General features: G+C 40.9%; 1 protein-coding gene and 1 pseudogene across 2 annotated transcripts; one reads left to right on the top strand and one right to left on the bottom strand.

The window, feature by feature from the left end:
* Nucleotides 1–220: 220 nt before the first annotated feature.
* Nucleotides 221–1,789, top strand: LOC118361751 (inositol 1,4,5-trisphosphate receptor-interacting protein-like; annotated as a pseudogene).
* A 2,830-nt stretch (nucleotides 1,790–4,619) lies between these two features.
* On the bottom strand, nucleotides 4,620–13,086 carry LOC118400180 (glutathione S-transferase omega-1-like). Of its 2 annotated transcripts, none has more exons than XM_035796759.2 (7): nucleotides 12,925–13,086; nucleotides 12,774–12,825; nucleotides 11,962–12,070; nucleotides 11,619–11,841; nucleotides 10,258–10,359; nucleotides 5,622–5,728; nucleotides 4,620–5,180 (listed from the first exon to the last, which is right to left on the bottom strand). In XM_035796759.2, the coding sequence occupies exons 2-7, from the start codon at nucleotides 12,799–12,801 to the stop codon at nucleotides 5,030–5,032; spliced, it is 720 nt and encodes a 239-aa protein (XP_035652652.1). In that variant the 5' UTR covers nucleotides 12,802–12,825; nucleotides 12,925–13,086; the 3' UTR covers nucleotides 4,620–5,029. The 2 variants fall into 2 exon arrangements, with proteins under 2 accessions (XP_035652652.1, XP_035652661.1); XM_035796768.2 differs by having other exon boundaries at nucleotides 12,774–12,846; nucleotides 12,925–13,062.
* Nucleotides 13,087–13,375: the final 289 nt, after the last annotated feature.

Below are 13,375 nucleotides of genomic sequence, written 5' to 3'. Positions count from 1 at the left end.
GAAAAAGGTTGCATTCCCTCAAAAACACATTTTCAAAAGGTTATCTTATTTCCTTCCAGGGTCCACAGTTCAATATTGTGTCAACAGTGAGTCACTCGGCTCTCTTTATATTTAGAGGGGCAGACTGCTACCTCAAGAAGGTTCACAGAGTTAACGCATGGTTGTGTTTCATTATTCTACTGAATCACCTTGCAATGCACAGCAAAAATGACACAAAATCAATACTCAACAGCAACTTGTTTGAAGACCTAAAAGAGCTCTCAAGCTGAAGGGCTATGATATCCAATATAAAAGTTGCAATGACATTTCATAACATATTTTTAATCTAATTGTTCTTCAGGTGTTGGGCTGAGGCATTGTCAGAGTCCATGAGATGTTGGCGTGAGAGGTGACGCTGTGGTTTTATCTCTTCCCTGAGGACTCGGGAGCCAGGATGCAGGGGGCCATAGTGCGGGTGTTTGTGGGGGTGGCAGCGGCCATCTTGAACCACCCGCTGCTGTTCCACCAGGAGATGACCACTCTCCCAGAGCAGGATGATGTGCTGCTGGCCCACATGAGGAGAGGCTTGAGCTGGAGCAAGTGTGGCTGTAGGAGGAGCAGCAGGACCCTGGCTCGAAGGATGGCTACGACTGCCACTTCTGGAGCGCCATCTCACTGGTCATCTTCTCTATCGAGGTGTGTTGGCAGGCAGACATGGTGTGTCGACAGGCAGACATCTGGCAGACATGGAAACCACTACGCTGATGATGAGGATGGGTTTGTTGAGGGTGGATCCATCAATTCCAAGACCCTCATGCTCGATATGGGAGTCCTAATCAGCTTCTGTGAGAGATCAATCCACACCTCGGCCCATGAGAACTGGAGATTGCAGGAATTTGTTGAGGGCTTCACTGAAGACCTGCTGAAGTCCCTGAGAAGTTTGTGTGACAGGTAGGCTGACATGGAGGTGGGGTCTTTGGGCGTTGGGAGCATTTTTGAGTCGTGGAGGGTGAGCAAGCCCCTGATGTGGGTTCTCATTGTCCTTATCACCCCCCCGGAGGTGTACTCCTTCCAGCTGTGGTGCAGCCCCACTAGTGATGTGCCCCTGGACATGCAGGGCTGTGGCAGGTCAAGGTGACATGGATTGGGTAGAATGAGGACGGCTGTCTCTGTGGCTCTGCCAACCTGGGTGAAAACATGCTATGCTTGCTGCATGGCAAAAATGAAAAGCCCATAGCTGACCACATCACGTACGACCTTCTGTGCTCCAAGAACACGCCTTCTATGGCCAGGGACCAGGTCATGACATGGTTCCTGATCTCTTTGACAAAAGCGTGGGGACAGATTTTTCACAAGTACGAGTTTGAATACACTTCAGATCAGATAAAATGTTATTGGTCACATACACATGGTTAGAAGATGTTATTGTGAGTGTAGCGAAATGCTTGTACTTCTAGTTCCGACAGTGCAGTAATATCTAAAAAGAAATCTAACAATTCCACAACAACTACCTAATACACACATATCTAAGGGATGGAATAAGAATATATACATATAAATATATGGATGAGCGATGACCGAACGGCATAGACAAGATGCAATAGATATGGTATGGTATGCAATAGGTATGAAAATACAGTATATACATATGGGATGAGTAATGCAAGACATGTAAACATTATTAAAGTTGCATTATTGCATTATTGGCTCCCCAATGGTGGAACACACTCCCTCACGACGCCAGGACAGCGGAGTCAATCACCACCTTCCGGAGACACCTGAAACCCCACCTCTTTAAGGAATACCTAGGATAGGATAAAGTAATCCTTTCACCCCCCTTAAAAGATTTAGATGCACTATTGTAAAGTCGCTGTTCCACTGGATGTCATAAGGTGAATGCACCAATTTGTAAGTCGCTCTGGATAAGAGCGTCTGCTAAATGACTTAAATGTAAATGTTAAATGTTATTAAAGTGACTAGAGATCAACTTATTAAAGTGGCCAATGATTTTAAGTCTGTATGTAGGCAGCAGCCTCTCTGATGTAGTGAAGGCTGTTTGACAATCTGATGACCTTGAGATAAAAGCTGTTTTTCAGTCTCTGACCAAACAGGTCAGGGACAATGTTGTGGAAAAGTACAGATCAGGGTTTGGTTATAAAAAAATATTAGAAACTTTGAACATCCCACGGAGCACCATTAAATCCATTATTTAAAAAATGAAAGAATATGGCACCACAACAAACCTACCAAGAGAGGGCCAGGCAAGGAGGGCATTAATCAGAGAGACAACAAAGAGACCAAAGATAACCCTGAAGGAGCTGCAAAGCTCCACAGCAGAGATTGGAATATCTGTCCATTGGACCACTTTAAGCTGTACACTCCACAGAGCTGGGCTTTACAGAAGAGTGTCCAGAAAAAAGCCATTGCTTAAAGAAAAAAATAAGCAAACACATTTGGTGTTAGCCAAAAGGCACGTGGGAGAATACCCAAACATATGGAAGAAGGTACTCTGGTCAGATGAGAATAAAATTTAGCTTTTTGGCCATCAAGGAAAACGCTCTGTCTGGTGCAAACCCAACCCCTCTCATCACCCAGGGAACACCATCCCCAGTGAAGCAAGGTGGTGGCAGCATCATGCCGAGGGGATGTTTTTCATCGGCAGGGACTGGGAAACTGGTCAGAATTGAAGGAATGATGGATAGCGCTAAATACAGGGAAATTCTGGAGGGAAACCTGTTTCAGTCTTCAGAGATTTGAGACTGGGACAGAGGTTCACCTTCTAGCAGGACAATAACCCTAAGCATACTGCTAAAGCAACACTTGAGTGGTTTAAATGTCTTGGAATGGCCTAGTCAAAGCCCAGACCTCAATCCAATTGAGAATCTGTGGTATGACTTAAAGATTGCTGTACACCAGTGGAAGCTATCCAACTTGAAGGAGCTGGAGCAGTTTTGCCTTGAAGAATGGGCAAACATCCCAGTTGTTTGATGCGCCAAGCTTATAGAGACATACCCCAAGAGACTTGCAGCTGTCATTGCGGCAAAAGGTCGCTCTACAAAGTATTTACTTTGGGGGGGGGGTGAATAGTTCTGTTTTTTTGTCTTATTTCTTGTTTGTTTCAAATAAAACAATATTTTGCATCTTGAAAGTGATAGGCATGTTGTATAAATCAAATGATACACCCCCCCCCCCAAAAAAATATATTTTAATTCCAGGTTGTAAGGCAACAAAATAGGAAAATGCCAAGGGGGGTGAATACTTTCGCAAGCCACTGTACATAGATGAGCAAAGCAAGATTTGTAAACATGATTAAGTGACTAAGATACCATAGAATAGTATAGAATACAGTATATACATATGAGATGAGTAATGCTCGATATCTAAACATTATTAAAATTACTAGTGATCCATTCCTTAAAGTGACAGTGATTTCTAGTCTTTGCCTATAGGCAGCAGCCTCTAATATGCTAGTGATGGCTGTTTAACAGCCTGATGGCCTTGAGATAGAAGCTGTTTTTCAGTCTCGGTCCCAGCTTTGATGCGCCTTGTCGTGGTAATTTCCTGTATTACTAAATGAGGAGTTATAAACCACCCACAAGTCAGAGTTATACTTAAACTTTGTCTTTAATTATTTTAAGCTTTTGCAATAGCATTTGACTTTCAACATTTCAGTAACTCTAATGAAAAGTTGAGAGTGGTCAACATAATGGCAACTGAGATCTTTTATAGCAAAGATCCACCCCCCAGTCGACATGACAAACCACAGATAATCGGAACTGTTCACAAAGAAAGACTTTTACTTGAGAGGAGTATCCCATAGCCAGATAGCATTCACAATAAATTATTGTTCAGTTTGGTCTCTAAGACGAGGTTCTAATCTCATTCTTGGTACTTCATAGTACCAAAACATTACCTTACTATCCGGAATGCTCTTTAGGCTTTATTGGCCAAAGACATCGTAAATCTCCTGTCAGTGCTATCTCATAGAGGCCCATTCTATTCTATTCTGTCGAATAAAACAACCATTCTAATGCAATACAAAGATTATATAATCTTTCAAGCACTATAACATAATCTTGCAATTTTACACGATAGCCTGTACTGACCTCACCTTCTGGATGATAGCGGGGTGAACAGGCAGTGGCAATCCCCTCTGTTTAGTCTTTGGCAAATTGAAATTCATGGTTTGAAATGGATGAGTGGAATACACATTAAAATATAATTTGTATACAACAATATGTAATTTGTTTAAATTAAGTTGTATAGGTACTTATTTTATTTTGATATTTTAGTCCTCATCTTCCAAGAGTCCTTAAACATTAAAATATAAACATATTGTAACTTGCCTATTTTAACACAGTGTTTATTCATAAATCTTGAAGGCATTCTTGTCAATTTGTATGATTGGCTTAATTACTTGCGTTGAGATTTAGCTACTTGACAGGCAAGACAGTGTCAATCGTAATTCCACAAAGCAACTATGTTATTCCACGGTAGTACTCCACCCTCTATTCACAGACCTGTCCAAGTATAGTATAGGTTTATGTCAGGACTAGTGGTGAAAAGAAAATAATGGAGATGACTATCAAAAAAACAATTTAACTTCCAGATTTCAGGACACCAATATAAAAATATCAGACTCTAGTTGTGCAGTCTTTATTACATAAAGATATTCATATAGTTTACATGTAAAAAAAAAAAAGCGCTGTGTGTGGACAATGCATAATCGAAATCAACCATAAGACATTATTCAAATAGTTCCATCGACATTTGTTATGATCTACCACTTGTTCCAAACTACATAATCATTCTACATTGTATTGTGTCCATTCAAAACACTGGTAATCAGACAATACATGTTCCATATGAAAAATAAACAGAAAATATATTTGACTTTGTAGACAGAAATAACCTTTCAGAAAAGTTTTCTATGAGATGCACAACTGTATTGACATGTACATCTAATTCCCTAATTACCTGAGCAGGAATAAACATTTAGAGTAATTAAAAAATCCGGTAACTGGACGGCCAAGGGTTAAGTGCCACATATCTACAGGCCATAGTCATAATTGGGTTTCCCGTCTACGTAGGTCTTGTAAAATGCCTTGTAGGTCTCAGTGGGGAACATGGTGGCTTTGACAGTTTGATCCTCGGACATATGCTCTGTCCACTTCTTCAGCTCAGGGGTACCATCCAGACAGCTGGAAATTAGAGAGGAGACATTTATTTGCATTTTGGAAATGGGGCTAATGAGTCCGTGTCACTCAAAGTGCACTTTGGTTGGGAACCAAACTAAATCTCACAAGCACGAGGAGGACTAATCGATCTCATAAACCCTATTAGAGTGATGCAATAATGCGGAAGACTTTGTTGACAGCTATTCTTAGACTAGGGCCAGCAGTCAGTCACAAAGCATCTCAGAGTAAGGATCAATTTAGGATTTTTTAAAATCATAATGAATAAAATCATGTGGACAGGGAGGACATGGTCCTAGATTAGCACTCCTTCTCTGAGACGCTTTGGGAATACGTGCCTAGGTCTCAAGAGTGTTCCACAACTCCCACATAGCTATGGATTTCAAAGGTTGAGATGCCTTAAATTGAAAGAAAAGAATGATTATTTAATTTAGAATGGATACATACTGCTTCAACTCAAAGATCTCCAGCCTCTCAAACCACGGCCACATCATGTAATCGATCATTGTGATTGCATTTCCACCAAAGAACTTGGACTTCTTATTGACAAGATCCTGAAAAAAAAAGTTCAGTATTTTAGAGACACATGAATAATGCCATCTTATTGTAAACTATTAAGATAATAAATTGACTTAAATTGAATAAATTGATAAACTTTCAAAACATTTCAATCTGGATGTAATCAAGGTAAATCCCTAAAACATTAGTAATATATTGTTAATGTTTATATCTAGCAGGGTTTCTGCTAGCTGGTAGTAGCCGGCTTTTGGCAGTATAAAAAAGAAGAAAAAATGCCTATAAATAAAATTACCACCAGATAACCGGGAGAAGAAAATGCATTGATGGAAATGCATTTTCCCAGTCATGGTTTCACTTGCATAATTTAGTAGAATTAAATTGTTGTGTGTGTGTGTCTATATTCTTTATGTATCTTATTTATCACACGCGCACAGCATACAGACAGATGCTGGGTGGAAAATCTGTCAGAGAGCTTTTACATTGGCCAAAGACGGCAGGCAGGGTAGCCTAGTGGTTAGAGCGTTGGACTAGTAACCGGAAGGTTGCCAGTTCAAACCCCCGAGCTGACAAGGTACAAATCTGTCGTTCTGCCCCTGAACAGTCAGTTAACCCACTGTTCCTAGGCCGTCATTGAAAATAAGAATTTGTTCTTAACTGACTTGCCTAGTTAAATATATATAAAAAATAAAACCAATCAATCATTGTGCAACAATTCTGAAACGCAATCATATTTTACAAATATTTTTGGCCATGATTAAAAAGAGCTGCTTTTTATTTCTCAACTGGTAATTGAAGCATGCTTCCAATTCGCCATTTAAATGCTTAGGCAACAGTAGGCAGGCTTAAGTGCATCACACACACACACACCACTTCGCAATGAGCTGGAGGCAGTGGGCATTTTGAAAACATGTAGCTACATCATTGTTTGAGACCTGAACATGTTACTACATATTAGGGCTGACCCCAATTAGTCGACTGGACGTTAAGCTGTTGGTCAACCAAGATTGTGTTAGTCGAGCAGTAACAAATATATATGTCAGTGAACTAATTAATTGCGGAGGCCTAGACTAAAAGCCAACTTAAGCATGATCCGAAAATGTGGTTTGAGGCACCATGTGATGCAATTGCGGAGCCTCCAGAGGCATGCAGAGGCCAAATTGAGCTTTGTAGCGCATCACCATGCGCATCTCAAATTGTGTAGAATGTGGAGGGCTCTGTATAGCTCTGCATTGACATGATTGTGTTTACACAGGATGTACCGCCCAAACTCACTTCCTTGACAACAGCTCTATACTGCTCCATGAAGCGCAATAAGTATGAATGACCTGACTTCTGCTGAGGCCATATCACCGTAAATGCTGCATGGCCAATGTAGATGTCAAATTCATAACTTCATTGTGTGAATTGTTTGCGTTTGATTGTTAGTTTATATCAATTCACCATTACATTTACCGTTAATTCATATAATTTGTCATCAGCAATGTTTGTTGCTTTGGCTATGGTAATTATTTTAACGCATTCAATACTATTATTACAGTCTTCCCATTCTCATGGTCTGAGTGAACACATAGGTTGTACACTCTGCAAACTATCCTACACTTGTGAGAAAGTTTGTTTATTTCATTCCATTTACGAGTTGTCAAATTTAGTCATCGTCTTTTGTTTGGAGCGCTCCTGTCAATGTTGAGTAAGGACGTGCACACATCTCTCCCTTTCGATAACCCCTCAGCATGAAAGCAAAAAATGGCATTCTCTGATCCAGTGGAAATGTCATAAAATAGGCAGAGCTGATTACTTATCAGTGCTGGACTTGGACTGAAATAGGAACCTGTAATCATTTTGGGTGCTGGTACTGTTTATATTTAGGTGCAGGAGTTCCACAATTTGAAGGAGCCTTTGGGTCCTAGACGTGGCGCTCCGGTACCGCTTGCCGTACCATAGCAGACAGAACAGTCTATGACTTGGGTGACTGGAGTCTGACACATTTTTGGGCCTTGCCCTGACACCACCTAGTATATAGGTACTGGATGTCAGGAAGCTTGGACCAAGTGATGTACTGGGCTGTACACATTACCCTCTGTAGCACCTTAGGGTTAGATGCCGAGCAGTTGCCATACCAGGCGGTGGTGCACCCAATCATTATGCTCTCAATAGTTCAACTGTATAACTTTTGAGGTTCTGAGGACCCATGCCAAATCTTTGGTGTAGTCATGCCCTCTACACAACAGTGTGTTTGGACCATTATAGTTTGTTGGTGATGTGGACACCACGGACTTAAACTCTTGACCCGCTCCCCTACAGCCCATCAATGTTAATGGGGGCCTGTTCAGTCCTCCTTTTCCTATAGTCCACAAACAGTTTGCTGAAGACAAGCAGACTAAGGACATGGATTACTGGAACCATGTCCTGTGGTCTAATGAGACCAAGAAACTTATTTGGTTCAGATGGTGTCAAGCGTGTGTGGTGGAAACCAGGTGAGAGTACAAAGAAAAGTGTGTCTTGCCTACAGTCAAGCATGGTGGTGGGAGTGTCATGGTCTGGGGCTGCATGAGTGCTGCCGGCACTGGGGAGCTACAGTTCATTGAGGGAACCATGAATGTCAACATGTACTGTGACACACTGAAGCAGAGCATGATCCCCTCCCTTCAGAGACTGGGCCGCAGGGCAGTATTCCAACAGTATTCCAACGACCCCAAACACACCTACAAGACGACCATTGCCTTGCTAAAGAAGCTGAGGTTAAAGGTGATTGACTGGCCAAGCATGTCTCCAGACCTAAACCCTATTGAGCATCTGTGGGGCATCCTCAAACAGAAGGATGGAGTAGTGCTAGGTCTCTAACATCCACCAGCTCCATGATGTTGTCATGGAGGAGATGGAGGAGTGGAAGAGGACTCCAGTGGCAACCTGTGAAGCTCTGGTGAACTCCATGTCCAAGAGGGTTAAGGCAGTGTTGGAAAATGATGGTGGCCACACAATTTGGACATTTTCACTTAGGGGTGTACTCACTTTTGTTGCCATCGGTTTAGACATTAATGGCTGTGTGTTGAGTTATTTTGAGGGGACAGCAAATTTACACTTATACAAGCTGTACACTCACTACTTTACATTGTAGCAAAGTGTCATTTCTTTAGTGTTGTCACAAAGATGTACTAAAATATTTACAAAAATGTGAGGGGTGTACTCGTGACATACTGTATTTTTTTTTTTTCATCTAGCCTAGGACTACTGGTTGTGTGAATTTGTGATCTGTTCCAGAGTCAGTTTGGGCAATTTCCTTCTTGACAAGCTGACCAACAGAATAGGTACAATTTTAGTAGATTGACCTAGGCGGTGTGTCCATAGGGCTAGGGGAAGCTAAGCTTTCCCTAAGTAAATTGAATTAAGATTATTATAAAATTATTCCAAAATTATATAACCTAATTAGCATACTCCAAACTACACAGAAATAAATACAAATCATTAAAAATAGGCTACTAAAGTGTGATTTGGCCACAGAGAATCATTAGCTTCCCCTAGCCTAGTTGTGGATTGTTTTAAAATCGTATTGACTACAGTCGGAAGGAAAGGCAGGTCGCAAATTAGACAGTGTGCACACAGTGAATACCAAATAATTGTTGAGTTGCGACTGTTAGTGAAAAATAGGAGGCCCAAATAGGCATATCGCAACATTTCAAAATTCAATTGCGGGAAAACACAGTTAGGAAAGCAAATGGCTATTGCTGTAAAGAGAAGACAATGAGAAAGAAAACGTCATTTTAATTATAAAGTCTCAACCCAATTGAGCGAACAACAGTAGACCTATAGCAGTGGTGTCAAACTCATTCCATGGAGGGCTTAGTGTCTGATGGTTTTGGGTCTTTCCTTTCAATTAAGACCTAGACAACCAGGTGAGGGGATTTCCTTACGAATTCTTGACCTTAATTCCTCAATCAAGTAAAGGGAGGAGAGGAAACCCGCAGACACTTGGCCGTTGGTGGAATGCGTTTGACACATGGCCTATCTTATTGGCACCAGCGGAGAGCGTCAGCCTTATCCCCAGTGAGTGTGCACATTCACTCTATCATTGTTGGGTCAGTGCCACTTAAGAAAACAATTCCTTCCTCCAGTTTGTCAGTGTCAGCAGAGTAAGCTACCCTGCAATTTGTTTTATTAAAAAATATTCTGCTACTGTCTCCAGTCATATGAAGTGTAGCAGAATGGCATGAAATGCATTTTCCCCGTGCAATGAAAACGCATCTGATATAGCCTATAGCCCAGGCCTCTACTAATCACATTAGGCTATTTTACATAAGTCTGCAACTACAATGATGAATGGAATTTTTACAGTGAAAATTTGCTTCCTCAAACATGGAACTCACACGCTGCCTATGTATAGGTTAGTTATTTGGGGTTCATCTTGAGGACAAGGAGGAAAAGTAAATGTGGACAGTTATTCTAATGTCTTCAAAGAGTGCGGTAAGGACACACATCACGTTTCAAATGTCCAGTAAATTAAAATGCTGCCGATCAAATGGCCAGTGCAACATTATCATAACGGAAACCCTGGTCTGTAGTGACTTACTTCATTCAATTTCACAAATTTCTCTTTCAGCTCCCCTTCCAGCACTGAAATGTCTTCTCCATTTTTTTTCCCCATTGGTATCTTGTAGAAATATGGTGTTACCTGTCAAATATATATTTAGAATAAAGGTAAATGTATTTGCACTCCAAACTGTAGTGTTGGTAAAGTATCTGGGTCTATATATAAGTTCAAAAGCAAAAGACAAAGCACAAAAAAAATAAGCTATCATTATGTAGTGAAGTGACGGAGACATACAGTGCATTCGTAAAGTATTCAGACCCTCGACTTTTTCCACATTTTTTTACGTTACAGAATTATTCTAAAATGTATCAAAATAAATCCACAATCTACACACACACACAATACCCCATAATAACAAAGCGAAAACAGGTTTTTAGAAAATTGTTTCTACAACTTGGGAGTCCACCTGTGGTAAATTCAATTGATTGGACATGATTTGGAAAGGCACACCTGTCTATATAAGGTCCCACATTCAACAGCGCATGTCAGAGCAAAAACCAAGCCACGAGGTCAGAGGAATTTTACGTAGAGCTCATGAGACAAGATTCTCTGGTTTGATGAAACCAAGATTAAACTCATTGGCCTGAATGCCAAGTGACACGTGTGGAGGAAACCTGGCGCCATCCCTTCGGTGAAGCATGGTGGCAGCATCATGCTGCAGGGATTATTTTTTCAGCGCCAGGGACTGGGAGACTAGTCAGGATCAAGGGAAAGATGAACAGAGCAAAGTACAGAGATCCTTGATGAAAACCTGCTCCAGAGTGCTCTGGACCTCAGACTGGGGCAAACGTTCACCTTCCAACAGGACAACGGCCCTAAGCACACAGCCAAGACAATGTAGGAGTGGCTTCGGGACAAGCCTCTGAACGTAATTGAGCAGCCCAGCAAGAGCCCGGACTTGAACCAGATCGATCATCTCTGGAGAGATCTAAAAATAGCCTTGCAGTGACACTCCCCATCCAACCTGACAGAGCTTGAGAGGATCTGCAGAGAAGAATGCGAGAAACACCCCAAATACAGGTGTGCCAAGCTTGTAGCATCATAGCCAAGAAGACTCAAGTGAGTAATCACTGCCAAAGGTTCTTCAACAAAGTACTGAGTAAAGGGTCTGAATATTTATATAAATGTGATATCAGTTTAATACATTTGCAAAATCTTCCAAAAACCTGTTTTTGCTTTATCATTATGGGGTATTGTGTGTAGATTGATGAGGGGAAAAAAGTGTGCTGAAATTTTACAATAAGGCTGTAATGTAACAAAATGTGGAAAAAGTGAAGGGAATACTTTCATGGTTTCCTTTACAGAGTGTAAAATATTATTTTATTGCGAGCTAAGCATACCTTGGAGAAATTCTCCAGCATCATTTTCTGTTGGGCCTTCTGAAAAGGATCAGCTGGGAGCAGCTTTTTGTCTGTGTAAACCTCATCCAGGTAGTCACAGGTGATTGGTGACTCGTAGATCACCTGACCACTCGAAGTCTCCAATGTTGGAACCAGGCCAAGAGGGTTCTTCTTAAGGAACCACTCAGGTTTGTCTTTCAAATTAATGTTGACAGTGTCATGTCTAAGGCAAAATTAAAAGTTACTTGATTATTATTAATATTATCTTAGTGAAATTGATGGAGGCTATTGTGTAAAATGACAGTAACTCCTTAAAATTCTGTTGGTACTGGTAGCAACTTACTTGATCCCCTTGGCATGAAGTACTAGTCTGGTTCTGTGGGCAAAGGGGCAGAACCTCATACTGTAGAGCCTGATTTGACCTTTGGCAACCAGGCCAGGAGCAGCGCTTCCTGTTTAATAAAAGGAAGTCATGTCCACTCATTAAGCCCAATAAATATCTAAGATTTGGTTTATTGCAGATCCCTTACTATTGCAATTCAGCATATAGGCCTAGCCATGGGATGTGTGTTCTACTCTTTCCCACTTGATCCTGGCTGTCATCAGATATGGTTGTGTATTTACATGATCTTGTGAATATAATGTTTAAAGCCCTTGCAGTGATACTGTGAACCAAGAGCCCTATAATCCAGTGAGAGTAATTTTGTAGAACTAAGAGTACCTGGCAACAGGAAGCACATCGCGATCATGGTGACTTTGCAAAATGCCAGGCAAAATCAGGTCATACGTCAAGATATCGTGTAAAGTAAACAGCCCCTCCTTAACCAGAAGTAGATGGCCTATTACAATTGTTCCCATAGAAAAACGGTCAGTTGTCATGACTGTGCAAAATATCATTGAACAAAGCTTCCATTCCCCCTGAAATATGAAATCGTCAACTCTGTCCCCTTGAGATGGGACAAAGTTGAACATGTGCTCTTTATGACAGAATATACTATTTTAATAAATAGTCATTTTTGACAAAAGTAAGGCATTCTATTCGTAGAATGACCAATGAGTCAACGAGAAGGGTAGAAAATACAGCTAAAGTTAGCTCCAACGAATAGCCTAGCCATGACAACACATGCCAAATATATTTTAGAAAGTCTTTCTTACCTTTCGCAAAACATTTTTCAGAGGCCATGGTAGATGAGCAATTATTCAGTCTCTAAATGAAACAAAGGGACACCTTCATGCACACTTCTTGAATACAAACATAAAATGCAAAGACTCTTTGTTCACATGTTTTGTACAATTTAATACTTACCAATGTATTTTCTTCAGTAACGTTCTATTCTGGTATTATTTTGTTAGGTTTTCGAGGTCTGTGTTGAGTAACTTACTTCCCTGTGCGTGTCGAATTTAGAACTCGTTTCTTCTTCTTCTTCTGCTTCTGCTTTTTCTTTTTCTTATTCTGTGTATTTTATATGGCGGTTGGCAACCAATTTTAAGGTGCATTACCGCCACCAACTGGACTGGAGTGTGGACCAGAGACAGGGAAGGTCTAAATCCTACCCAATATTCTCATCTCCCAAAGGAAACAAATACATAAATACTGTACATCCCCTGAAGATTTCCCCAGCAGTTCACTTCATATTAACTCTTCAACCCCATTACTCAATTCTAATAACAATTTCTCCCTTTCCCTCCCATATTGCTTGCACTGAAAAATAATGTGTTCCACTGTCTCCCTCTCCCCCTGACAATGATCACACCTC

Source organism: Oncorhynchus keta, chromosome 2 (genome assembly GCF_023373465.1).
Source record: "Oncorhynchus keta strain PuntledgeMale-10-30-2019 chromosome 2, Oket_V2, whole genome shotgun sequence".
Taxonomy (NCBI): domain Eukaryota; kingdom Metazoa; phylum Chordata; class Actinopteri; order Salmoniformes; family Salmonidae; genus Oncorhynchus; species Oncorhynchus keta.
The sequence above is the reverse complement of the archived record's forward strand: the minus strand, read 5'-3'. Positions and strand labels throughout refer to the sequence as shown.

Coding starts and splice junctions, on each gene's coding strand:
- LOC118400180 (XM_035796759.2), bottom strand. CDS start 12,801: ATGGCCTCTGAAAAATGTTTTGCGAAAG. Junction 12,071..12,773: donor TGAAAAATGTTTTGCGAAAG/GTAAGAAAGACT, acceptor TTTATTAAACAG/GAAGCGCTGCTCCTGGCCTG. Junction 5,181..5,621: donor GAGATCTTTGAGTTGAAGCA/GTATGTATCCAT, acceptor TCTAATTTCCAG/CTGTCTGGATGGTACCCCTG.